Source organism: Clarias gariepinus, chromosome 2, assembly GCF_024256425.1.
Source record: "Clarias gariepinus isolate MV-2021 ecotype Netherlands chromosome 2, CGAR_prim_01v2, whole genome shotgun sequence".
NCBI lineage: Eukaryota > Metazoa > Chordata > Actinopteri > Siluriformes > Clariidae > Clarias > Clarias gariepinus.
The window spans coordinates 29,060,538-29,087,058 of record NC_071101.1 but is presented as its reverse complement, the minus strand read 5'-3'; the positions used below and the strand labels follow the sequence as shown (position 1 = coordinate 29,087,058).

At 39.0% G+C, this 26,521-nt stretch overlaps 1 protein-coding gene across 6 annotated transcripts in view; it reads left to right on the top strand.

The window, feature by feature from the left end:
* Positions 1-26,521, top strand: part of myo9ab (myosin IXAb) — a 107,606-nt gene that overhangs the window by 11,148 nt on the left and 69,937 nt on the right. For 3 of the 6 annotated variants that reach the window (XM_053491229.1, XM_053491225.1, XM_053491224.1), the window contains exons 1-2: positions 15,547-16,219; positions 22,967-23,894. In XM_053491229.1, coding sequence (XP_053347204.1) covers positions 16,176-16,219; positions 22,967-23,894 — 972 coding nt within the window. In that variant the 5' untranslated portion in view covers positions 15,547-16,175. Of the gene's footprint in view, positions 1-15,546; positions 16,220-16,479; positions 16,563-22,966; positions 23,895-26,521 lie in introns of those variants that run through there. The other 3 variants (XM_053491226.1, XM_053491227.1, XM_053491228.1) reach the window with 2 other exon arrangements.

The window sequence follows — 26,521 nt, the reverse complement described above, 5'->3', positions numbered from 1 at the left end:
ACTGGATACTATTTATTTGACATTGTGTTGGTTATTGTGAGTGTTTCTGTTCATACCTTACAGTATATAGACATATTTGTCAGTGTGTGTGTGTGTATGTCTGTGTGTGTGTGTGGTGTTGTGATGAGGAGTCTACAAGTTCTGCAGACTCTACCCATTTTGCCTTCAGGACAGTTTTTGCTGAATGCAACCATTTACTCTAATGTGTGTGTGTGTGTGTGTGTGTTAACCCTAATGGCTCTGTCCTTAAGGGCCAAATATAGTGTGTGTAATTGAGGATACCGATGGAGTCTAAGTCCCTCTGCCTTCAATCCCTCCTCCTATTCGCCTCTTCACTCTTCATTCCATTCATTTTTATCCAGTCTCATGACATTGCTTATGGCATTCTGACACTAATGACGCTCTATCAGAATGACTACTGCAAAATCCTGCAGTTCTTCTGTAATATCAGTTTGAAATCATGCAGAGTTTGCTGTATTAATTTTACTTGTCTGTATGAGGTGGACATTGACATGCTGTTATTAGATTTTGTTTTATGTGATTACGTGTGATTATGTGAATTCTTGTTCATATTAATTAGCCAATGTTTAATACCAGTTTCCGGATATCAAGAGGCTTAAAAATAACAGGAAGGCAGGCTTGTGATATTGTGAAAGCCTTCACTTAAAAAAACACTCATCAAAACGATCAGTGGTTTGATTTGGCTTGATTCATCAAAAACGATCAGTGGCTTACACAACAGCTTCGGGAACACATGCATGCATGCTTCTCGACATTTAATGACGGAGTATTTATGGCAATGTTCTCCACACACTCCTGTAACTTTTAATCGAATATCTATTTCACCCCCCAAGTTCCGAACAGAGTAGAAGAAAAAAAAAAAGATGGACCAGCAGCACCCAACCAATCAGGACAAAGAGGCGTCTCTACAACATGTGGCCTAAATGCTGTAATATTCAGGAGTTTTAGCTGAAGCAGTGCTGTGCATGTGATTTGGGGTGAGGTTTTAGAATGAGCAAAAAGGAAAGGAAGAACTGCATTTTTTAGAAATAAAAAAAATAAATAAATAAATATATATATATATATATAAATATATATATATATATATATATACACAGCAAAAAAAGAAACGTCCTCTGACTTTCAACTGTTTTTACTTTCAGTAAACTTAATGTGTAAATACTTGTATGAACACTAAAAGAGTCAACACCATAAGACATAAACTAAAAATGTTTCACAATGTGTCCCTGAATGAAGGGAGGCTCAAAATCAAAAGTACCAGTCAGTATCTGGTGTGGCCACCAGCTGCTTGAAGTACTGCAGTGCATCTCCTTCTCATGGACTGCCTATTGCGGACAGTCTGAGCACTGATGGAGGGATTGTGTGTTCCTGGTGTGACTCGGGCAGTTGTTGTGGCCATCCTGTACCTGTCACGCAGGTGTGATATTCGGATGTACCGATCCTGTGCAGGTGTTGTTACACGTGGTCTTCCACTGCGAGGATGATCAGCTGTCCTTCCTGTCTCTCTGTAGCGCTGTCTTAGGCGTCTCACAGTGCGGACATGGCGATTTATTGCCCTAGCCACATCAGCAGTCCTCATGCCTCCCTGCAGCATGCCTAATGCACGTTCACGCAGATGAGCAGGGACCCTGGGCATCTTTCTTTGGGTGTTTTTCACAGTTGGTAGACAAGTCTCTTTAGTGTCCTGCGTTTTTAGAACTGTGACCTTAAATGCCTACTTTCTGTAAGCTGTTACGGTCTTAACGACCATCCCACAGGTGCATGTTAATTAATTAATTATGGTTAATTGAACATGCATGGAAAACATTGTTTAAACCCTTTACAATGAAGATCTGTAAAGTTATCTGGATTTTTACAACATTATTGTTGAAATACACAGTCCTGAAAAAGGGACGTTTCTTTTTTTGCTGAGTATACAGTATATATATATATATTTTGTTAAATCTAATAATAGCTATAAGACAGGACGTCGGCCAAATCTATGTCCTTAGCATACTAATGCTTAAAGTTGTGCCCAATTATAGACCTTTTATGAGGTTGAGTAAAAAGTTATTTGCACTCTGGCTATAGAATTTATTTTAATTAAAACTTTTATTTATTTGAATACACTTTGTGCATCTGTCAACAAGCTTTCGTATTTCTCATTAAAAATTTTTAGGCTGAGCTGCGTTTCATAAATGCACTGCTGTCTGCACTTCTTCATCAGTTCTTGTAGGGCTGCTTTCAGGGGAACGTCTAATGAAGCAAACATAAGAACTATAGGGAGGACGCTTTAACACCTCAAAATGAAGTTTTGACAGTGTTGACAGTGTGAGCAGACATGCATTCTCATGCAAGATCATAGCACCCTTGGATAGCAGTCCGCTGTGTTTAATCGAAGTTCGCTGGTAATGTTCCTTTAGTGGTCCTTCTACTTCTAGTGATAATTACAGATCTCAATGATAATTACAGATCTCGGAAATTTTGCAGTTGATGGTTGACGTTTGAACTTTTTCTTGATCGGCGACTGAGGATGTTTCCATACCATGTTCTGAAGTTTACTCTCAGGTTTGTAGTGATTGATTTTAGGTCACCAATATGGATTTTCTTTAAAAATTTATTTGATTTTCCAAACGCTTTATCCATACTGTGCACAAAGTCTTCGATAAATAACGGCACCAGGTGCACCCTCAGACCACAAATAAAACTAATTACTGCATGCAAGACAGTAAGGCCAACAGAAGTTTTAATACAACTGGAGTGCGGATGATTTTTGACTCTCCCTCATAGATTGTTTTCCTGTTTTCCAGACACTTCATTTAGTCTATCCTCTGAACACTCTGTGTGAGTTTGTATATTAGGCTACAATTCAGTTTAATTTAATTTTTTTTGTTTATTTATAGCGCTTTTAACAATGGTCATTGTCACAAAGCAGCTTTTTTAATGTTCAGATAGTCCCTGATGAGCAAGCCGAGGGGGCTATAGTGGCCAGGAAAAACTCCCAGAGATGGCAATAGGAAAAAACCTTGAGAGGAACCAGACTCGATGAGGAACCCATCCTCATTAGGGTGATAACGGAAAACAGGAATTGTTGTGCAGTCATACTGTGTTAGGCAGCTGGGGTTCAATATAAAACATGATGTCTTTAGGTTAATATAGAGTCCAGTTTGTTATTGAAGGCTCAGTTAGAGTGTTGGAGATTCCAGTCCCGAACTATTGAGCGACTGCACTCACAGGTCCTCAGAGAACAGCTGTCAGCTGCTCATGGCAAAGTGGAACCGTCCACTGTCACCTGACGCATCCCAAAAAGACCTCCACCTCCAAACCCTGTGGAACACCAAGCTTTACTTGGAAACATGCAGAATAATCACTGTTCCCTTAATTCCTATTACTAATCTGTAAAGGAGAATACTATGATCGATGTTGTTAAAAGCTGCACTAAGTTCAAGTAACACAAGAAAAGAGAAGCAACCCTGATCAGAGGTCAATAGAAGGTTATTTACTACTTTAACAAGTGCTGTATCTGTGGTGTGATGAGGCCTAAATCCTGACTGATATAGTTAGTGGATGCTATTCCTATGTAGATATGAACATAGCTGCTATATATATATATATATATATATATATATATATATATATATATATATCCTGTATTTCTGCTGTTGAGCAAGGAAGAATCAGCCAAACAGAGCAAAAGGGGAAGAGAGAGCGTGGAAATGTAGGGGTGTATGTCAGGACTGTTACTCAATTTTGCAGAACAATGTAGTCTTTCAAACATACTCTGGCTGCACATGAACCCCAGCAGTGCTTCATCACCACACACTGTCATATGTGCGTAAATCTGAGGCATTTGCATCGAAATGTTTCGCAACATTTCAACTGGGTTCCAAAAAGTCAGTATTTTTCCATTAACTACTGTTATGTACTTTTATGCACATTCTACACACAGGTTTATGCAATCAGACCAGCACCAGTCATCCACAGACCAGCACCAGTCATTACATTCTTTTTCTAAAAAAATAAAAAAAAAAATAAAAAAAAAAAAATATATATATATATATTTTTTTTTTTTTACAGACTATGAAGTAAAAAAAGTATTTATTTGTTTAATTTATTGATTTTATTTATATATATATATATATATATATATATATATATATTTTTTTTTTTTTTTTTTTTTTTTTTGCCTATTTGTCACACTTACAGTAAATGGCACAGATCATCATACTAATTTCTTGTTCCAGGTTGGCACAAGCAATTATCAGCTTTAGGGGCCATAACTTTTTTGCAAAGGGCCAGGCAAGTTTAAACTAAACTGAAAATAAGATTTGTTTTCATCTCTTTTGTGCAGCACTTTGGGATTTTTTTGGTTTCATAATGTTAATGTATTGTAATGATTTCAACTCTCTGCATCAGTTAATTGTTGAATAAAGAGTTCATTCCCGGTCTCAGATACAGTAACTGTTGGGTTTAAAGAAGCTGCTGGATTGGCAGAGGGGCTGAAAACCCAAACCTGAATTAAATTGGAGAGAGAGTGAAATAGCTCATGGATATCTTCTTTTAAACTCCATGCTCTGATTTCATATTCTCAGAATAGCTCCCTTCAGGCCTGAGGGTGGATACCTAAATACAAAGGCCATGTTTTACCACAGTATACAGAACCGGTAAAGAAATGTGTTTTTTGTAAACATTTAGGAAAGCACCATTGTGTTGAAAACATACAATCAGGGCATTTCCCCAGTTTCTAAACACTGCACTGGCCTTGATACATGGATATACAATTATTACTTAAAATATGAAAAAGAGCACTCTTCTATTTTTCTCACTTCTTTTTTTTCTTGCACACTTTCTGATATGAACTAACCCCAGCCCCTTACACCATTTTACCATTTCAAGAGTCTCACCTCCTCACGATTTCCCCTCAAAGCACCCTGACTTTTTTTCTATTCAGTTAAACAGAGGAGGTTGTGCTTATATATATGTTAGATGCCACAAAAAAATCTGCTTCCTCTATTGGTGAGTCAGCATAGCGATGATTAAATGCACACAACGTTTTCACTGTAACCCCCAGGCATGCTCCACCAAATAATTTCCATTTCTGAGCATTAGCAGAAGTGAAATTAGGGAGAATGAGTTTACAAAAGAGCAGCTACACTGTAGTCACTTCTCCTCCAAGTGGTGAATCGTGTTCTTAGAAAAACAATGTGTAGAAATGGTGTGAGCATTTACAGTATTAAGTCAGGCATATAGTTGAATGTTACTCATAAAGCCTGCATCATTATCCACATCTGAACAGATATTAAGTCAGACAAGCACAGAACATGAAGTGTTTGGTTTGCTGTTTATATTTTTCATGAATCATATATTTCTGTAATGGCAGCATGGTGGTGTAGTGGTTAGCACTGTCGCCTTGCCCCTCCGGTTTCCTCCCACAGTCCAAAGATGCAGGTTAGGCTAATTGGCGTTCCCAAATTGCCTATAGTGTGTGAATGGTTGTGTGAGTGTGTGTATGTGTGCCCTGCAATGGATTGGCACTCTGTCCTGGGTGTACCCTGCCTCGTGCTCTAAGCCTCCTGGGATAGGCTCCAGGTCCCCGCGACCCTGAATACAGGATAAAGCGGTATAGAAGATGAGTGAGAGTGAGTGAATGAGTATATTTCTGTAGCAGGGTTTTGTAACTTTGATGTTAGTATCGACTTTTTACTGTCCAAGTTGCTGTAACTGACCATAAAAGCAGCAGCTATTACAAGTTAATAACCTTTAATGAAAACAATGTGTTCAAAACAGCAGTATCATTCCCTCTTAGTTACAGCAGTTACACCAGGAGTTGTCTTTTCCCACTGATGTCATATTTTTTTTACCAGAAGGTAAAATGTAGCCTGGTCTGGTTTGGTTGCATTCTTCCTGTTTCCACTAATGGCCCCTTTTACAAGCATGTGAAGTCTGCTTTTAGGGGAAAAAAAGTTGCAGAGAGTTTTGTATGACCTTGGATTTTTTATGCTTAAATGGAACAGAATTTTTCAAGTGGCCAGGAAATGCTGACTGATAAGTGCTGCTGTGTTTAAGCAGTTCTTAAATTAACTATCCTTGGGATTGTACTCCAGCCGGTTGGATTATGTACTGTTAGCCTTGGAAAATTCTCTACTGATCATGGGATAACTGACAGGCAAAAGGGGCTTGGGCATCAATTTGCATAGTGGCAGGTCTCAAAAGCACAAAGCACAATGTATTAAAGGTACTGGGGCTGAGGTTTTATCTTTGTGCTTCCTCTGACTGCACCCTCAGCAAGCACCAAGCATTACAGCCGTGGCCACAAGGCTGAGTGTCTGTATTTCGCTTGGGATAAATACATGTGGCATTCTGTGAAAAGCCAGTGGAAGTTGCTGTGGCTGCATTACATTGAATGGCTAAAAATAATTCAGGAGTTTTTTTCTGCCTATAGTCTCATCCACTTTTAACACCAGTTTAACAAGCACAGTGATAAAAATAGTCTGCCTAATAATGTCTGAAACCTTTCTAGCTAACACAGTGAATACCAAAGTTTAATCAAGTCTTTTACTGGACCTCGAAAAATCATGACGTGTTACAATACTGATGGCACGAGCAAAGATGTATCGTTGTGCACTGTTTCCAAGCACAGATGTGTCCATGTTAGAGTCAGATAAGTCACTTCTAATTATGAATGTGAATTTATCATGACCTGATCTGGCCAAAAAAATCTGAATAGAACAAAGTGGCTTGTAATGTGAATGTACCCTCCGTGCCATAACAAAAGTGACATGAACTTGATCGGTTCAGTTAGCGATCAGATCCAGACTGTCAGAACTAAGAATAAAGAAGGAAGTGATTAAATGCATTTGTTATCCCTTTTCACTTTTACTAAATACTAAGTTTATTAAAAGATTAAGCTTTTAAATATTATCAGCGTTTAATCATTGAAGGGATTTTCCAGGCTGACACACATGCTGTAAGTAAAACAGCGAACAATACTAAAACACAATGTTTAGTTTAATTGTCTTTAAAATAATTATTTTACATACCTTTTTCATAAAAAAGTATTTAACAGGTTTCTTTATTAAATCTCTATCTTAGTTTTTGAATTGTATTTAAATGAATATAAAATATTTTAGTTAAACTGGCCATGTGTTTATTTGCTTTGGCTTTTATTTTCACGTTTCTCAAGTTTTGTCAGTGTAATGGCCTTCTCACCACTTCTCTATTTCAGACAAATATTTAAAACATCACAAAACCCTACCACGTAACATCACTTTGATCTAGCTGTGGTTAAGTTATGACCTGGTAGCCAAATGTTAGTTAGTTAGAGAAGAATACTGGATGACAAAATTTAGACAGAATGCTCCATCATGACACAATCTCCATTTCCAGTATTTTGTTCAAAATGGAAAATAGGTCTGGTTTAACCCTGTGAATAGTGTCTCACCTTTCCTTTAAGAGCTGTTTGTGTCAGTTGAAACGTGCAAATTTTTGTAGGAGGCTGTTTTTGGAGCTCGATTTGCTCTATGTTTATTCTGCCAAATGACTTGGCTTATGTCAACAGCAGTCTCATATGAGTAATCTATGAAGAATTATTATACAAATAACACCATGAGCTCCTTTAAACATTAATATAATATCAGCTGTATTTTTGTAGACACTTGGGGTTTTGACATAAAGTGTATCCTCTTCAACAGAATGGTAATTAATTACAAATATAGCTTGAGGTTGTGCTGATCAGAATAGATGGATGGATGGATGGATGAATAGATAGACAGATAGATTGATCCCAAAAGGAAATTGTAACATTACGCCCGCAATCATCAATCACTCTGCTATACTGACCTGTAAGATGCTGTGAAATTCTCATAAATATCTTTTTACCTGTCATATTTGTTTTCATTTCCTGATTCAGTCATATTACATTACCCTTCCTTTTAACTCAACAATATAACAATATATAATAATGAAAGGAATGATTTCATTTCAAAGATTGGATTTCATCATGAGCCTTTTTCCTACCATTTAGGTGTTCTTTTTTCCTAGTTCCCGCCCATTTGTCAGTTGTGCCCTAATACATGAAGATTTCCATCTTGACATTTGCAGCTTTATCACTGCATCTTTTCAAACAGCCACTCAGGAAACATCAGCAGGCAGGTGGATGCATTTGGAGGACATCCTAACTGCCCTTTTCCATGGCAAGAGAGAGAGAATACTTCCAGACTGTTCAGACAATTATACTCTCTTGGGCATTTGGCAATATGGCAGACGTTGTTCCACTCAAGTGCTCAGTTTCAGGCATAGCTACAGAACAGGCAAGAAAGGTAATTGCTTGGCACTCCAAATTGCAAGAGGGCTCTCTGATGGCAGGCAGTGGATCCAAGAAAATGTTAAATCACAAAGTGGAAAACTCCCCCAAAACCTTTATAGATATCAATGAAAGCCAGGATAAAAGATAAACCAAAATGAAGAGTAAACAGAGATACAGTATGTTTACCATTGGGGATAAAATAAAAATGATTTTAGTTGATGCAGATTGGAGCTTGTATTAATTATTTCATTAGCTTTTGCGGTTGAACTTGTTCAGTTGTCTAGAAAGCTTGGTTCACTTAAAGTACACTACTTGGCCATAAGTTTATGAACACTGTATTTCAGAGTTACTCTTTTTGCTATGGTAATAACTTTTCTGTAAATACTTTCCACCAGAGTTTCGAGTGTGGCTGTGGGGGGTTTGTGTTCACTCAGCCACAGAAGCATTAGTAAAGTCAAGTACTGATGTTGAGTGAAGAGACCTTGAGTGCAGCATGCTTTTTACTTCATCCCATAGGTGTACGGTGAGATTGAGTTCAGGGCTTCTAAGTTTCATGGATCTGGCCTTTTGCACAGTAGAATTGTCATGCTGGAACTGGTTTGTGGTGTCTTTGGGTGTTTTCTCATTAGGGCCCCAGGATAATTTTTGCATACACTTAGCCCCAAAGTCTGGTTCATTCCGATGAAGTAAATACACAAGCTTTCCATACTCGGGAACAGTGCCTGAGTAGTTTCGAAAACGATAACTGATCGTACCTGAATATGAAAATGGCCACAATGTCACCACAATGTCATTAAGTTCCTCTTTTTTTTCTTCTCTTTGTGTTTAACGGTGGCTCACAGCCTCGGTGCTGCGCGCTGTATGGGAGGATGTAAATGCTCAAGTGTACCTCAGTATGGGGTAAAATAATATGTACTCTGGATAGCAGGGAGGGAGAGAGCAATCGTTCCTGGGCATTGTACAAATCGGGCATGCCTAGTGTTAAAGTGCCCTAAGTTTTAGAGAATGCAAGGACATTCGAATTTGGGAAAAAACAGTCAATTCTAGGAATGATTACAGGCAAGAACTACATATAGGTGATAGCTGGGTGTCCATATACTTCTGGCCTTGTTTTGTGTACCAACACTTTTATCACCCAGCACCTGATCGGGAAGCTGAGCCTGTTGGGCCTGAACACCTCCCTCTGTAACTGGATACTGGACTACTTCTACCGGAAGACCTCAGTCAGTGCTGATCAGGAACTGCACCTCCAGCACCACCACACTGAGTACTCAGCCCCCCCAGGGCTGTGTGCTGAGTCCCCTGCTGTCCACACTGCTGACTCACGACTGTGTAGTGACACAAAGATCCAACCACATCATCAAGTGTGCTGATGACACTACCGTAGTGGGTCTCATCAGCAAGAACGGCCCAGTTTCCACCACCAATCCTTAGCACTTTCTATAGAGGGCATTGTGGCTGATCGGACACACCCCTTTTACTCACTCTTCACCCTCCTGTCATCTGAAAAAAGGTACCGAAACATTTAGGCCCTCACATCCAGACTGTGCAACAGCTTCCTTCCACAAGCCATCCATCTCCTCATCAAAATGGCACTGATAAAAACACCACACACACACACACACACACACCTGCACACACAATCACTCAGATAAACATAACTACCTCAGAACATTGGGACTGAACTGATAAACACACACAAAAACACTGATTAACAACCATTGAACAATTGTTCACACCAACTTGTAATTGCTCTTTTATACCATATTTATTATTTGCACAAAACTCTTTTCTGTCTTTGCTGCCACTTACGAGGAAATCCTTACTGTTTCTCCTCCCTCTACCTCAACTCATTACCTCATCAACACAAGTATTGAAATGTGTCTTGTTGTCGTGTTATCACTCTGTCACTCTTGTTGGCACATTTGCACGTGCACTTGGCTAAGAATATGTTGCCTTTTTGCAGAAGACAATCTGCTCTGCCTCAGCTAGTCGGCTAATTAGGTTTCTTAGTTAGCTAGTTAGTTTTGTTCATTTATGTTGTTACTGAACTGCATATGGTTGAAATAATTGTAGACCTACATTAAACAGTGATGGCTTTCTCTAACACTATGGAACATAAAGCTAACACTTGGAGACATTTATCCTGGTTCTTTACTAAAGCACCTGGGTAACATAATGGCTATAAAGAGGTGACATGTCAAGAGAGGCCCTTGCATTTTCCTACGTTTAGCCTCTCAGTTGCTGGAGTTGCCTGTTTCTTTTTTGACGGGTTCAAAGGCTAAAGTTTCTCACACAGCGATGAAAAACCTGGGGCTGTGTGTTTCTGTACCAAAACAAATCAGGTTATGATTGTGAATCATTACTTAGGGGTGTCTTTTGTAATACCTACTGTACTTGCCCATCGGATTCTTAAACTGTGTCTAAAACAGAAAGTAGCAAACCAATACCTGTAAAGAGACACCATTTGAAGGCAACGATGTGTCATTATGTTGTCACAACAATGACAAGAGCTGTATGCTAAGCCTGAAGCACTGTAAGATAAAATAAAATCAGGTATCGTTTGTGAAAACAGATGGAGTATTCTAGGTTACACTGGCATTGTTTTAAATTTTGTAAATAAATTGTTACTCTAGGACAAATTGTTAAACCAGGATAAATAATGTTTTTTTTTGTCCGTAAGCTACCTATAAATATCTGTGTTCCCTTCAAAATTAAACATACAGGTTGAATTTCACTTAATGCTTTATGTCCCAGAATACAGCATGAGCAGGGATATTTTGACGTATTGGACAAATGCTTTGTTTGAGAGACCATGTCTTTTATTAAGTTCATGTTTATTTTTTACAACTTAACATTCATTGTTAAAGGAAGAAATATACAATGTGTCCAGCAGTTTTAAGAGTAACATAGAAAACATAATGCTTTAATACCGGGGAAAAGATTAGGTTCTCAACATATGTTGCCTATTACCAGACATAACACTAAAGGGAAAAAGTATGTGGACTGACCATCACACCCGTATGTGGTAAGCACATATGTAAGCACAGAACTGTATAGAATGTCTTTATACCATTTGGCATTGCAGTTTTACTTCGCTGGAACTAGGAGGCCCAAACCTGTTCCAGCATGATAATGTCTCTGTGCACAAAGTAAACTCCATGAGGACATAGTTTGTCAAGGTTGGAGTGGGAGAACTTGAATGTCCTGCACAGAGCCCTGACCTAAACCCCACTGAACACCTTTGGGATGTACTGAAACACTGACAGCACCCCAGACTTCTTCACACTTCATTAATGCTCAAGTGGCTAAATGACATTATATAGTGTACAATGACCTCTGTATGAAAGCACTGTCTTTACATGATGTGAACGTTTGTGTGAAGAAACGAGCTGGTATTCGTGTAAAAACAGCTTGGAAGATGTTGTAACTCAGTTCTCAGTTGGGTGCTGTGGTATTGTTTCTCCAGCCATATGCTGATGTTGCTTTTGGCAGAAAGAGACCTTGAGAGATGAAACCTAGTATCTTTCTTCTCCATTGTCTCAGAATTTGGCTTTGTGGGCTTTAACGAAGCAGAGAGCAGTTTGTCGAAATCACAGTTGGCCTTTATGGTAATCTACTTGAAAGCATGTTATTGAATAATGCAACTTCCGAATAGAAAATCCACACAACTCTTTGAGGTTACTTTTAGCTAAAGAAATCTAAAGTTTCGTTACTCAACATTGTTTCAGAGCTCAAATTATATGTTTTAGATTTCTCAGTATGCTGATCTTTAAAGAAATATCTTAATGAATATAATTATAGAGAATACTAGATCGAAAATGATTGATGTTCTGTAACACTGTTTGCGCAAGCCATGCATTGTATTCTGTCTCACATGGACAGTTGTGTGTATTTAGAGGTCAAGATTGAATTAGTTGGTATAGTATGGTATTTTGCAAATTGAATTAAATTCAGAATGACTCAGCAATCTGATTTTAGGCTGTTATGTGCACTTTGATTGTAGGCATCGTTCTTTAGGTTTGAAAAGGCTGTCTGTAAATCACTGTGCTAGCAGTTGCAGTGTGCCAAGGTGCTGTTTAGTTTGTTCCAGCTCAGAGATGAAGCTGTCGCATCTCACCGCCCTCCACACCAATGCTAACTCTTTGCTCTTCTTTTAAGTGCGGATTAAATGTTTCTCGTTATTTGGTTACTCAGAGCTGAACTGGGACATGTGTGGCCACATTCCATTTTAGTGTCGTATGTCCCAATACATCCTTTGAGTCATCAAAAACCTTCTGGTCACCAGTTCAAGTTTATTGTAAACTGTTCTTTGCTAATACATACATATCCAATAATGAGAAGTCTTGTTTCATGCACTGTATAGCCAAAAGTTTGTGGACGCCAGATCATCACACCCATATCTGTTTTTTAAATCTGAGTTCATGTCGGATCATTTAACAGAGATGAATGAAGTCACTGCTTAGTCATCACCTAAATACATTTATGGTAAAACCTATGTTTTTTTTTTTGTGTGTGATTTGATTACTCAGAGCTGAACTGAGACATGTCTGGCTGCATTTCATTTTAGTGTCATATGTCCCAATACATCCTTTGAGTCATTAAAAGCTTTTCATATGCAATAATGAGAAGTCTTGTTTCATGCACTGTACAGCCAAAAGCTTGTAGACACCAGACCATCCATATTTGTTTTTTGAATCTAAGTTTATGTGAGATCACTAAACAGAGGCGAATGAAGTCACTGCTTAGTCATACTATAAATAAATTTATGGTAAAACCTATGTTTTTCCCTAGTCATATCAGAAAGACAACTAGGCCATACCTATCAAGCAAATTTATTTTGGTGTCCATGCTTCTTAATGAAGATGAATGTATGGTTTATAGTAATATCTTTATCATAATTAATAATTCAAAACAGTTGCACTAACATTACTAGCTGACCAATAGTAAGTATTTTAGTGCAACAGATGAGTTAAAAGACTGATAAGACAGATGAGTATTAAACAGGCGTATATTCACCTTGTTCTGTCTTTCCTACTGGTGCATCGCATTTATGAGGGACTAAATACTATGCAAGATTTAGACCCCCATTTTATAAATTGAATATACTCGTATAATAACCTTTGAAGATTTCCATTAGATTTTAAAGTGTAGCTTTAAGGTTTTGTTGGCCTGTGACCTAAAAGAACATTAATATGGTGAGGCACTAAAGTCAGGTGACAAGAATTGGTGTGTAGTCATTGTTCTGGGTCACCCCAAAGGCGTTCAGTGGGTTAAGGCAGGGGTTCTGTGCGGGACAATTAAGTTCTTCCAACCCTGGCAAACCATGTCTTCTTGAAGCTTTGCTTTAAGCATAGGGGCATTGCCATGCTGAAACAGGTTTGGGTCTTTTATTTCCAGTGATGAGAATTTGTAACATACAAAGACATTAGATACAGTTCTGAGAAACAGTTTGTGGAAGAAACACATATGGATATGATGAACAATGCTGAAGGATCCAAAATATGCAATATTCTACTTTGATATTAAGATGTGTCTGCTACTTATGCTCTGTAAAGCCTTCATAAGCCTTTATGGTGCTGATTGTTAATTGGTGATTTCTGAGGCTAGTAACTGTAAATGAACTTTTCCACTGCAGCAGTACTTTACTTTCCTGTAAAGGTCTTTGAGAGCCAGTTGGTGCTTGATGGGTTTTGCAAATTCACTTGACAATACTGCAAGAACAACTGATCTTTGTGTCATAAAATAACAACAGATTTGTAGTTGGTAGTGTTGTTGTTACTTAAGTAACTAATGTTAATATATATATGACATATTTCAGTGAGCCTGACACTAGTTTCATTTTATTTGGTTATTTAATATAGTGGTTAATGTCAAGCACATAATATAATCATGAACAGCTATTACATGTTCCATTAAGATTGATATTAAGTGACAGTCACACTAAATGAATGTACAGCACACAACAGAAACTTAACCAATCATATGTAAGAATACATGTATATACTGTAGATAAAACACAGGAAAACCGTAATGTCAGTGTTTGCTTTTGTTCCTGCTTTCCTTAAAAATCCGTTGACTGTTGGGACTAGTCAGGGCCCCACGTGTTTGCTTTGTGTTACTTCTCACCTTTGTGCTTGATTCACAACATTTTTTTTACACATACTGCGATGCACCAGGGGGAAAGACAGAGCAAGGTGAATATACTTGTCTGTTTAATACTCATCTGTTTTATTAGTCTTTTAACTCATCTGTTGCCCTAAAATCCTTACTATTGGTCAGCTAGTAATCAGTTTCATGTATGTTAGTGCAACTGTTTTGGATTATTAATTATGATAAAGATATTACTATAAACCATACATTCATCTACATTTAGAAGCATGGACACTAAAAAACTATTTATATGAATAGGGAAAAACATAGGTTTTACCATAAATTATTTATAGTATGACTAAGCAGTGACTTCATTCATCTCTGTTTAGTGATCTCACATGAACTTAGATTTTGAGCAAAAGCTAGTGCAAATGGCCTTCCACCACTGACAGTCGATACAGATTAAAGCTTTTAGCAACCTGGCAGCTGAATATAAATCTATATGGTATCAGGCTAACATTAAGAATGGTTTCAAGTGATTGATTATTGTTGTTTTTTTTTTTTTTTTGGAAGATCTGGCAGAACTTCTGGTCACAAATTGTAATAAGTGGTCACGGAGGTTGCAGTCAAGACAAATGAAATTACTGGGTGTAAATGGTTAGCCAACTTACAGTAGCTTTGGATTTAATCACTGATCACCAAATGTGGGATTTCTGACCTCTGACTAGGAAAAAAAACAAAGACCACAACCGACAGCTAACTCAATGTTTATTTTCTTATTTTCCGCTCAGTCAAAATAAATGAGGATTTTACACATCTGTAGCATTAATAACATGTCTGATTGGAGCCAGTTTGTGATGGAGCCATCACTTTCAGACATCGTTCTTTCAGAATTTAGGATTTCTGGAATAGGAGATTGATTTATGAGTACAGACTGAGATGGGAAGAGTTTTGAGGTTTAAATGTACAGTATGGACAGCACATGAAGCTCTCTCTCTCTCTCTCTCTCTCTCTCTTTCTCTCTCTTTCTCTCTCTCTCTGGCTGTGATCATGTTTCAGGAAACAACAACTCCCCTCCCCCCACCTTTTCCTCCACCCCCTCTCTCTGTCCCAGCTGCCAAACCACACATACACAAACCTCAGTTCGCCTCTGCACCCAGTGTTTAGAGGACTGGCTGCGTTTGAGCGGGACAGAATGAAGGACAGACGAAGACAGGGAGTGGTTTAGAAGAACTCAGAAGCAGCTTCATGTTTCTGCAAGAGGCTGAAATATGAACGCGCACAACAATGTGATGATTTTCTTTGCTCGTCGTGTGGCAGAACTGGATGGGTTCTTCAGAAAGGCATGAAACAGGAATTAGAGAAGACTGCTGTAGAATGGTGAAATCTTTGGACGCACCATATTTTGTGTATCCTCATTTGGAGCTCAACAGATGAACAGTCCTCCCTCGCTGAGTTGACAAGACCCCAGATCTTACTGAGCCCTTACAGCTGACCAGGAGCTTTGTGGTATTTGTACGTTTGCGCCGTTCCCATGCTGTGGAATGTTTTGCAGCTCTGAGTGTAGTTTCTCAAAGCTGATGAAAGCTGGAGTCGAGAGCTTTTCCTACAGAGAAGCAGAGGAAGCCAGTTGACCCGTCTGGCCAAGTCATACACACCCTCACTTCTGACTTCTGCTGATAAGCTTAAGCTTCTCAATCCACAAGAGCTTTCACTCTAAGGCTTTTAAGTCTGATTGAAGTATTTTAACAATTTTATCTGAAGGTTTGCAGTGTGAATGCAGTTCTCGTCCATGCCCGTAATTACCCTTCAGGTCAAAGGGTAAGTCTGTGCACTTTGAACTTTGTCTAATTATGAAGCAGATAAAAGCATGACATGATCTTGAAAGTTAAAAATGACTTTGTATGGAAATGATGAGCTGCTCTGGTTTGTTGTAAGATGAAGCTGGTGAAGCTGTTTTGACATCCTTTTATGGTTAAAGCTTTCACTTAAGATGCGAGGTGGTTTTTGTTAATGAGAATTAGCAGGGATACATTTTCCTGTGGCGGGGTAGGATTTTTCAAGACAAGCAGCTGCTGAAGATGTCCATTTGGAGGGAAGGTCCTCGGACATGCTGACAGAATCAGTGGAATGCTGGGACTCCGTGTTTATTACTGTTGGAGGGGTAAGAATTCAGAGACCATCTGTTGACTTTACAGAGAGGAGAGTTTTGACCACTCACATAGTATTTTGCTGTGTTATTAATGCTGTATTGCTGATGCATTATGAATACAGAGCTTTTATCTTTTAGTTATATAAGATGCAGTTTATCTTATAGCATGAGAGAGAGCGAGAGAGCAACAGGTTTTTTTTCAGATGTAATTTTAGCCATTGTACAGTCATACCCCAGAAATATAATTTTCAGGTCAGTCTAATCTAATTACAGTCATTCCCTTTAGAAAATATTAGAATGACAGAGTACACTAAAGACATTAGGTTCAATTAATTAAAAGATTAATATATGATCATACAGCAGAATTACAGTGTTTGTTTCCTGATATTTGTGTTTAGATGTGTTAAAGTATGCCATGTTGTAAGCTGTACAGTATGTAGACACCCACATACAATATATTGTTGAAAAAGTCATTGAAACAGTCATTGCCCAGGTGTGCTCTGTAAACTGGTGTCTTTAAACAACTAATAGCTCTTGATGTCTGCTCCTCGTTTGGGAGGCTATGTTTTGCTTTTGAAAACTAAACAGCAGGAAGACTAGAAATCTGTCTATGGTCATTCATGTTGGAGGTATTGTCATGGCTTGGGCTTGCATGGCTACTTTTAAAACAGCCTTACTGATCTTTCTCTTGATGGTGGTATCAGAATGAATTCAAGACTAAAGAAACAATCTGTCTGCCAATTTACAAAGAAATGCATCCTGGCTAATCAGGATGGAACTTTAGTGTGCAGCAAGACAATGACTCAAAACACACTGCCAACACAACAAAGGATTTCCTCAGGGGAAAAGTGGAAGGTTTAAGCCTGGTCAAGTCCATCACCAGACTTCCTGGAGAAGCGACTGAAGGGAGAAACCCCTCCTCATAACAACCAGCACATGAAAGAAGCTACAGGAAAAGCATCACAAAAGATGAATACAGCAATTTAGTCATGACAGTGGATTAATTTGATGCACATATGGCGTGCAAAGGAGATACTAACAAAATGTTAATTGTTTAATTTACTGTAAGACTATCTTTTCTAAAACGTTTGCCAAATAATAGGTAACCCTACCACTAAAAGTGCCACATTCCAAGACATCTAGATGTGAATCTGGTTGTTATTTTAATATCACCTCATAATCATATCTATTGTTTTTGTCTTAGTCAAAATGACAAAAATGCATTGATGCTCCAATACTTTTGAAGGAGATATGATGTGAGTAACCAAGAATAAAAAAAATAAAAAAACATTATGGAACATGGATGTTAAGGAAAAAAAAGAGTACAAGACAGACCAGTTTTCAGATGGAAACCTAATGTACGCTCCTGGGTTTGGCATAAAAATATAAAGGAGCGAGTGTGACAAAGTTACCAGAAGAACTCATATTCTCCAGCAAGCTCAGTAAAACCTAACAGCTGTTTTCTTAGAAAACTGCACAAATCTGTGTCTAAAACTCCTAAATTTAAGCAATGAGTTTTCACCCCAAATATTGACTGTTTATCTTATTACTCTTTATTGCTCTTTATAGAATTTTCTTTTATGCAGAAATGTTTTCAAGCACCCTTTGCTTATGCTATATTTTTGTATGTGCCCAAGACTTTTGCACGGTACTATACGTAAAATAGTTATTAGGTTTTACTGAGCTTGCTGGAGAATATGAGTTCTTCTGGTAACTTCCGTTACTGTTTTTACATAAGACATAAACTAAAAATGTTTCACAATGTGTCCCTGAATGAAGGGAGGCTCAAAATCAAAAGAACCAGTCAGTATCTGGTGTGGCCACCAGCTGCTTGAAGTACTGCAGTGCATCTCCTCCTCATGGACTGCCTATTGCGGACAGTCTGAGCACTGATGCAGGGATTGTGTGTTCCTGGTGTGACTCGGGCAGTTGTTGTTACACGTGGTCTTCCACTGCGAGGATAATCAGCTGTCCTTCCTGTCTCCCTGTAGCGGCGTCTTAGGCGTCTCACAGTGCGGACATGGCAATTTATTGCCCTAGCCACATCAGCAGTCCTCATGCCTCCCTGCAGCATGCCTAATACACGTTCACGCAGATGAGCAGGGACCCTGGGCATCTTTCTTTGGGTGTTTTTCACAGTCGGTAGACAAGTCTTTTTAGTGTCCTGCGTTTTTAGAACTGTGACCTTTAATGCCTACTTTCTGTAAGCTGTTAAGGTCTTAACGACCGTTCCACAGGTGCGTGTTAATTAATTGATTATGGTTAATTGAACATGCATGGAAAACATTGTTTAAACCCTTTATAATGAAGATCTGTAGAGGTATTTGGATTTTTAGAACATTATTGTTGAAATACACAGCCCTGAAAAAGGGACGTTTCTTTTTTTGCTAAGTATATAAGGAAATACTAAAAAGTTTATATTATATTTTATATAATTTATTGTAAATAAAGATTCTCAGCCTCATTTTGACACCTGGACTTCCTCTGCTACCCCTACAGTATAAAATTATTTTGCTAGTAAATATTATAAAATGCTTTATGTAAAATGGTTTATATAAAATGCATGTTCTTTTGTAAAATATACATACAGTATTGAAATAGCCCTATTTATAGACATAAACTAATCGTTAATGGTTAAGCATTATAATGGAAGCCGATTCTCTAGCCGTTTGTAAGCTTAACATGCCAGTTGATTACCTATTTCAAGTTTGTTCAATAGCAAAAACCGAGATAATTTGGATGATTGTTTATGCTGATTTGGCTTTCCGTCTGCAGTGCACTAACTTGACCTTTCATTTTACACAACCCCTTACTTCGAGTCACCCATTAAAAATCTTGATGCTTTTCTCCTGCCCTTTGACTTTAGCTTTCATTTAGCTTTCTCATTTAGAGGAACAAAGTCATGTGCAGGATGTCTTTTCAGAGGTCACCTGGATTTATGAAAGTGAGATCACTTTGTTGATGACTTTGTCTTTTGCTCATATTTAAAAACAGACTGCAAGTTTCTTGAAGGGACAAAAAGCATCTAAATCTTAAGGGTCCATTTACCACCTAAATGTTTGTTAACAATTTGCTTGCAGCATAAAGAACTGTGCAAACATGTCAAGAAAGCAACCATATGTCTTCATGTTAAAACTTTGATAATCTTCAGGAATTTGGAAAACCCCCAACTGCATGGTATCTTTGCATACATCTCCCTATAATTTCCCACCAATCATCATTATTGGTTCAAAGGGCAGATTTTTGCTGAAAGGGAAAGGCAAAGAAAAGCCCTAGATAAGCCCTAAATAGAGTTTGTAAAATAGTCAGGAAGCCAGTGCTGATATTTAATGTGAACAGAACGAGTCAACACCTTCATTATTGTTTTAATTTTTGCATTTTCCAGCCTTGAAGAAACCAGAGCTCAGGTTACCGACTCTGTGAAATGTCTGTGCTTGTTTTCTATACTGCATGGGTTTCCTCTGAGTTATTTAGTTTCTTCCCATATTGTAAACAGTGCTGTGCTAAATTGCCCCAGGTGGTAATGAGTGTGTGAATATGTTTTTGCACGAGATGTACTGGCATTCAAGGTGTGTCTCACTGCCTCAAAACACTCACTGAAGATCAATGTATTGTATTAATCACCAGTCTCCGTGGTTATAGCGTCTTTTTACAAAAGATCACCTTTATGGATGTTTCAAGCTCTGTGTTCTGGTGAGTATCTTTCTGATTATTTCAGTGGATGTCCAAGAGAAGGTTAAACACATACCTTGCTTTAAGATGGTGTAAACTCAGTCAGTCAGTTTTCCACAAAAGCTTTGCCTGCTCTTTGGTTCGGACATGAGCAGAACTTCTTTCCTGGAATCCATGATTAAAAATCTTTCCTTGAGAAAAGAAGATGCGTAAATTTGATTGGCAGGCAAAAAAATTAGGCAATGGGTCTGTCAAAGTCAATAAAATGGCCTTCTGATATAATGGCCCTCTGGCCCTCTTTTTTAAATTCACTACATTTTTTTGTGTTCAGTTTACACCAACTGTGGGATGCATACTAAGCAGTCCATTTCACTTAATAATAAGATTAGAAATTTATATACAAGGGGGTTTAAAAAAAAAGAAAGGGATTTGCATACCACAGATATGCTTGCTTTTGCTGTATGTCCTCCCTCAGATGCCTTAAAAAATTCACTGGCAGTAAAATTCGCTGTTGTCAGTCTGGCCCATGGGGATGAATGATGAGCATGCACTTGGTCAAGCTGCGGTCCTGCCTTGCCTTTTTCGGTTGTGGAGATGATGCGCTCTTCCACTGTAAAAACTGCCGCTTTGACCCAGGGTTGTAAGCATACACCCAAGTTGTGTCACCGACAGTGATCCTTATCATGAAGGACGGGCCATACGCAGCACGCTATGGGAGTTCTTGGCAGACTTCAACACAATGTTTCTTCTGCTTCTGGGTCAGCAGCCTGTGTTCAAATCACATATGAGAATTGCCTGGACTGTTCCATATGACACTCTGACAATGACAACAATATTGTGGAATGGTTTCGATGTTTTCGGGGGTTGAGCTCGTAGAAGGTCCTCCTGATCGCACATCGTCTTCCAGTGATGTTCTTCTGCTCATGAAGCGCGCACGCCACTCAAATCTCCTTGAACGACTCGTTGCAGCATCACTACGAACTTGCCGAATCATGTCACTGTGGCAGATTTCCCAGTTTCATGCAGAATTTCACATTCACTCTTTCGTCTAACTTGCTGTCCATTATGTACCAACAAACATGGTAAGGCATGTGGTCAGAATAGCACACGTTGCACAGCCCCCAATGCACACAGGATGATGTCTTTTGGCACACTGACTTAAGAAGATTGGTGTTCCCTGTGACTGTGTGTTCAACCTTGTGCTGCCATCTGTTGGCATGTTACAAGACTAGTTATTGATACTTTTTGATACCACCTTGTGTATATGATATATGTGTATGTGTGTGTATATATACAGTAAAATCTTTAATATACAATTAAACCTTGGATTGTGTGCATAATTCGTTCCATAAGCGTGTTTGTATTATACAAAATATAAATGAAAAATAAAACAAATTAACCTGCATTTTACCTTTGAAAAGAATACCGACAGGGCAGTGTTTCCATTTGTGTGTGTGTGTGTGTGTGTGTGTGTGTGTTTGTGTGTGTGTGTGTGTGTGTGTTTGCACGCACATATGTGCATGTGAGTAAAGCTAAAGCAAGATAAAAGGGAGAGGAAGAGGGAGGGGGCTACTGTGAAGGACGACTTACACACACACAAACGGAAACACTGCTTTGTTAGGAAACGTCTTTAACAAGGAACCTCTCTAATGACACTCGCGTGCACACACACACTAACAAAATCACTGATTTCTGACAGAGAGAGAGTCTGGAAATTGTATCTTTAACAATGAACCTCTCGAATAACACTTGCTTTTGCCTTACATGCACCCACTTATGTTGTCACAATGTTACAATAAACTGCACGTGCACTGAGAAGAGCACAGGAGACGATTGCTTACAATCCTGCAGTGCGCGAAAGAGAACCATTGGCTCAGTTGTGGTCACGTGATGTTTGGCAGACAAAGCGCATACATACTACTCCTTTTCGAAACCGAGTTAAGTTAAAATTTCTTTCAAAAATTTTCTCTTCTTGCAAAACGTTACTCTAGATACAGAGCCATTGGATGTATATATAGCCATTGTGTTTGGTATATGTAACTCAGGAGCAGTGTAAGGCTCTCAATGCTTTTTTCCAGAATTAGGGAAAAAAACATTGTCTTGAGAGAAAGAAAAATGTAGACTCAGCTGTTAGTCTGCATACAAATTGTTATTAAAATGGATTTTACTGTGATGTTAGTGAAATCATCTGGCAGGCTTACAAGATTAAATACTGTCATGAGAATGTGAACCGCTTTCATTACTTTATACCTAGGATCTCTGACAGTAATTGTCATATTGTTCCGTTATTGTGTTGTATGGATAGGATTTTTATGAAGAAAAGCCAAACCATGCTGTTGTACAGCATGCAGCAGTTTTCAGTTTATGAATGGGCATCCTCAGGCTTAACATCAGCAGGAAGTGTCTGAATTAAAGCATTGTGTCATGAAAAGAGACGCCTCTGTTTAGACGACGGCAGTTGTTGAACTTGGCAATAAGGCGGTTGGAACCAGTGTGAAAGGCTCAATCGTGGTATATCCGCCTCACTTATTTACATCGTCTTCAAATAGGACAGATGTTATTTGACAGTTAGTTAATTAGTAGTTGATCGTGCTTTATGCCAGACTTTTTTGAGTGACAGAAATGTTGGTTTGCAGTAATATGATGGGTAGCAGTATGACTAATTTACCTGATCTATATTTATGTTTATTAATTTTACAAGCACACTAATGTGTCTTTCTTGCTCTGTCTTTCTCTCTGTTCAGCTGGAATGTCTTGACTCCACCCCCAAAGCTGTGTGCAGGAGGTGCCGAGGCAGACACTGATGGGAGCTGCTGCTCAATGATGAGCTGCCATGGCGCTGGAGGGCATCGCCGGCGCCTCGAAGACTCAGAATTCACCGTCCGGGTGTACCCGGGGGCATTGGCCGAGGGCACCGTTTACTGCCCCGTGTTGGCCCACAAGGTCACATCGGCCGCTGAGGTAATTGAGCAAGTGATCGAGCGTCTGCGGCTGGACCGCACACGGCTCTATGTTCTGGCCGAGGTAAAGGAGTTCGGCGGGGAGGAATGGATTCTAAACCCGAATGACTGCCCTGTGCAGCGTATGATGCTGTGGCCGCGCACAGCGCTGGAGAACCGTTTCAGCAGTGATGACTACCGCTTCTTGCTGCGGGAGAAGAACCTGGATGGCTCCATCCACTACGGCAACGTTCAGATGTGGCTGAGGGTGACTGAGGAGAGGAGGCGGATGGTGGAGCGTGGTCTCCTTCCTCAGCCCCCAGCCGGGCGGCACACTGCAGATCTCTGCACTCTGCCGGACCTCAATGAGCAGACGCTGCTCGTAAACCTGCGCTCACGTTTTAAACAGGAAAAGATCTACACTTATGCTGGTGGTATCCTGATAGTGGTCAACCCTTTTAAGTTTCTTCCTATTTACAACCCAAAGTATGTCAAGATGTACGATAACCACCAGCTGGGTAAGCTGGAGCCGCACATCTATGCCATAGCTGATGCAGCATACCATGCCATGCTGCAAAAGCGCAGGAATCAGTGTATCGTCATATCGGGGGAAAGTGGCTCAGGGAAGACACAGAGCACCAACTTTCTGATCCACCATCTCACTGCACTCAGTCAGAAGGGCTTCGCAAGTGGAGTCGAGCAGATCATCCTCGGAGCCGGACCTGTCCTAGAGGTAAGTGTAGACTCAGATTCACTATAAGGACTCATGGAAAATTATAAAATAATGTCAATACACAATTAAATTGTATATAAATTAGCAACTATATACGATGGTTATCAGAAACTCCAACATGGTCTTTCAATAATTAATATTTGCATAACTAAGTTATTAGGAAAACAGTACTGGTATTATGAATGAGTGTTGTTATGAAAAGCTTCTTTGCAACAAGAATAAGAACTCTAAGTAGAAAAGCACTGTGTCTTCTGTGTGCAGTATGTTTGCTGGCAAGAATGTCACATGGAACTGAGTCTGTGTTTTGCTGTTTTGGATTTGCTTTCAGATTTTCAGAACACATTAGCTCTCTTTGGTGCAGAAATCATAAGAGAAATTCATTAGTGTTGTGGTTTTGATGCTTATGTCATACCACTGAGTAATTCTTAAAGTTTTTTTAGCCATATATATGAAAATGTAGCAGTCCAAATGCACTGCACTGTCCCAGCTGTCTCAGTCATGGCTGCATTTGCCCTTTGGGATAATGCAGACAGCCATGGATCCAGCTGTTCCCGAAGTACAGACAGAGATCACCCTGTGTTTTTGGGGAAGGAACCAAAACTAGATTCACAACAGCCTGAATTCCCAGCATGATACAGCTGTGAGAGTCCCTCTCTCTTCCTGAGCGACACGATTGGCTCGTTGTGCAGGCTTCATGTTTGCCTCATTGGCTGAGAATTTCTGTTGCTAGTGTGTGTGGTTTCCTGCTTGTGTGTGTGAAAGGGTGAGAAGGTCTTACAGTGCTTGCTAACCTAATCCTGAGATTATCACCCTTTATTTCTTACGGAATTTTATGGAAATATTGCTAATATTATGTTATGCATATGGTTTCAAAATGCATATTCACTACTGAATCTTTTGTTATTCTGCTCTGATGAACATGCACATTTGTGGATGTAAATAATAACAGGGTAACTGTAATTTTCTCCCATACGTACATTATTATGGATTCACAGTTCAAATGCAATATAGTAGCGAACATCTCCAAGACATAGATTTAAGGGTTAAACCTGTATCAGAATATGCTCCTTTAGGGTTGTGTAGATGATAGTGAATGGTGTAATACATTTCAGACAGGTGTGGTAAGTGGAGTTTGAGGTTTGCTTTGCTAGCTTGAGTTATTGGAAAGGCCATCTGGCCAGCAGTGACAGATCCAGACCTGTAACATACAGCTGAGAGACTGTTCAGAGAGATGAGGAGAGAGGATCCCAGCCAGCATTGAGCTGCTGGAGAGGAATTCCACACAGGCTTAGAGTGACGGAGCCATCCATCACCTGGAGGAGGGGCGTGTACAAACCCAGCAGCAAGCCGGCCTGAGGGAATGACATAATGATATTGCAAAATCCTGTAATGTAAACCAGGGGCAAATATACATAGTCTCTGGTTTCATTAACATGGACAATTCTTTAAACCAGTAAGCTGTGAAGCATTTAATCCACTTCAATCCAGAAGCTCAAAGCATTTAATTTAATCAGTATATATATATATTTTTAACATGTACAAAGTGGTTCTGCCAGCTGCGGGATGTTTGTTCTCCTAGAATTATGTGGAATTATAAATGACACATCTTTTCGGGTAAATCCGGCCTTCTGCGTTATGTTGTAAAAGTTTAATCCCATCTATAATGTTTAGATGCTTTAATGCGTGTGAAATCGTGAGACAATCAGAGCCCCTTTCTCAGCCTGTGATCCAGTGGAAAAAGAAAAACACTATTAGGAGAGAGTTGTTCTTACAGAGTTTACCGATCAGGAATGGAAGCAAAATATCACCTGAACATATGCAGTAACAATTAATTTAAATAAGAAAGAAGATCCATATTTAGGTTGATATTCTAGTCAGGCCTGGTCAGGTCAGACTGTTCCGATTGAGTAAGGTGGTTACTTTTTATTCTGATTTGGTTATTATTTCAATTATTAATGCAATGTTAACATTATTAATGTCAATTGTCATTTTTACAATCTAAAACTGATCTGAGACAAAATGGTAAACCATGTAGCGCTGTCTTCCCGGGGCTGCCTTTAAATAAGGTTATGGGAGCTTCACGCTGCTTCACCAGGATTCCCCTCGCGATTTAAAGGCGCAGTTTCGTGAGAGTATAACGCGGAACCAAAGCACCAAATCTGTGGGGTTTTTTTTATGCTTTCCATTGTATATTTGTGCCAAAGGTACATAAAACTCACTTTGTTAGAATTAAGAACAAATCCGACTTCCGAACACGTTCCCGCAATGTTCAGCGAGTTTCCGGTCAAGATATTTTTTTACTACATATGTTGCAAACCACTACATATGTTGTCTTCATGGACCACTCCTTGTGCACAGAGACATTGTCATACTGGAACAGGTTTGGAAATCTCTTAGTTAAAACAATGAGAAACTGCAGCCTATAAAGACATTCTGTACAATACTGTGATTACTATTTTGTGCCAAGTTGAAAAGAACCATATTGGTGTGATTGTCAGTCAGCATAACTTCATGGCCATATAATACAGTATATTTTCTTTTAGGTTGTTAATATAATGGGATAGGATTTAAATTTATACCAATACGTACAGTACTTATAGTCGTATGTTGGGGTGCTTCTAGGGGAT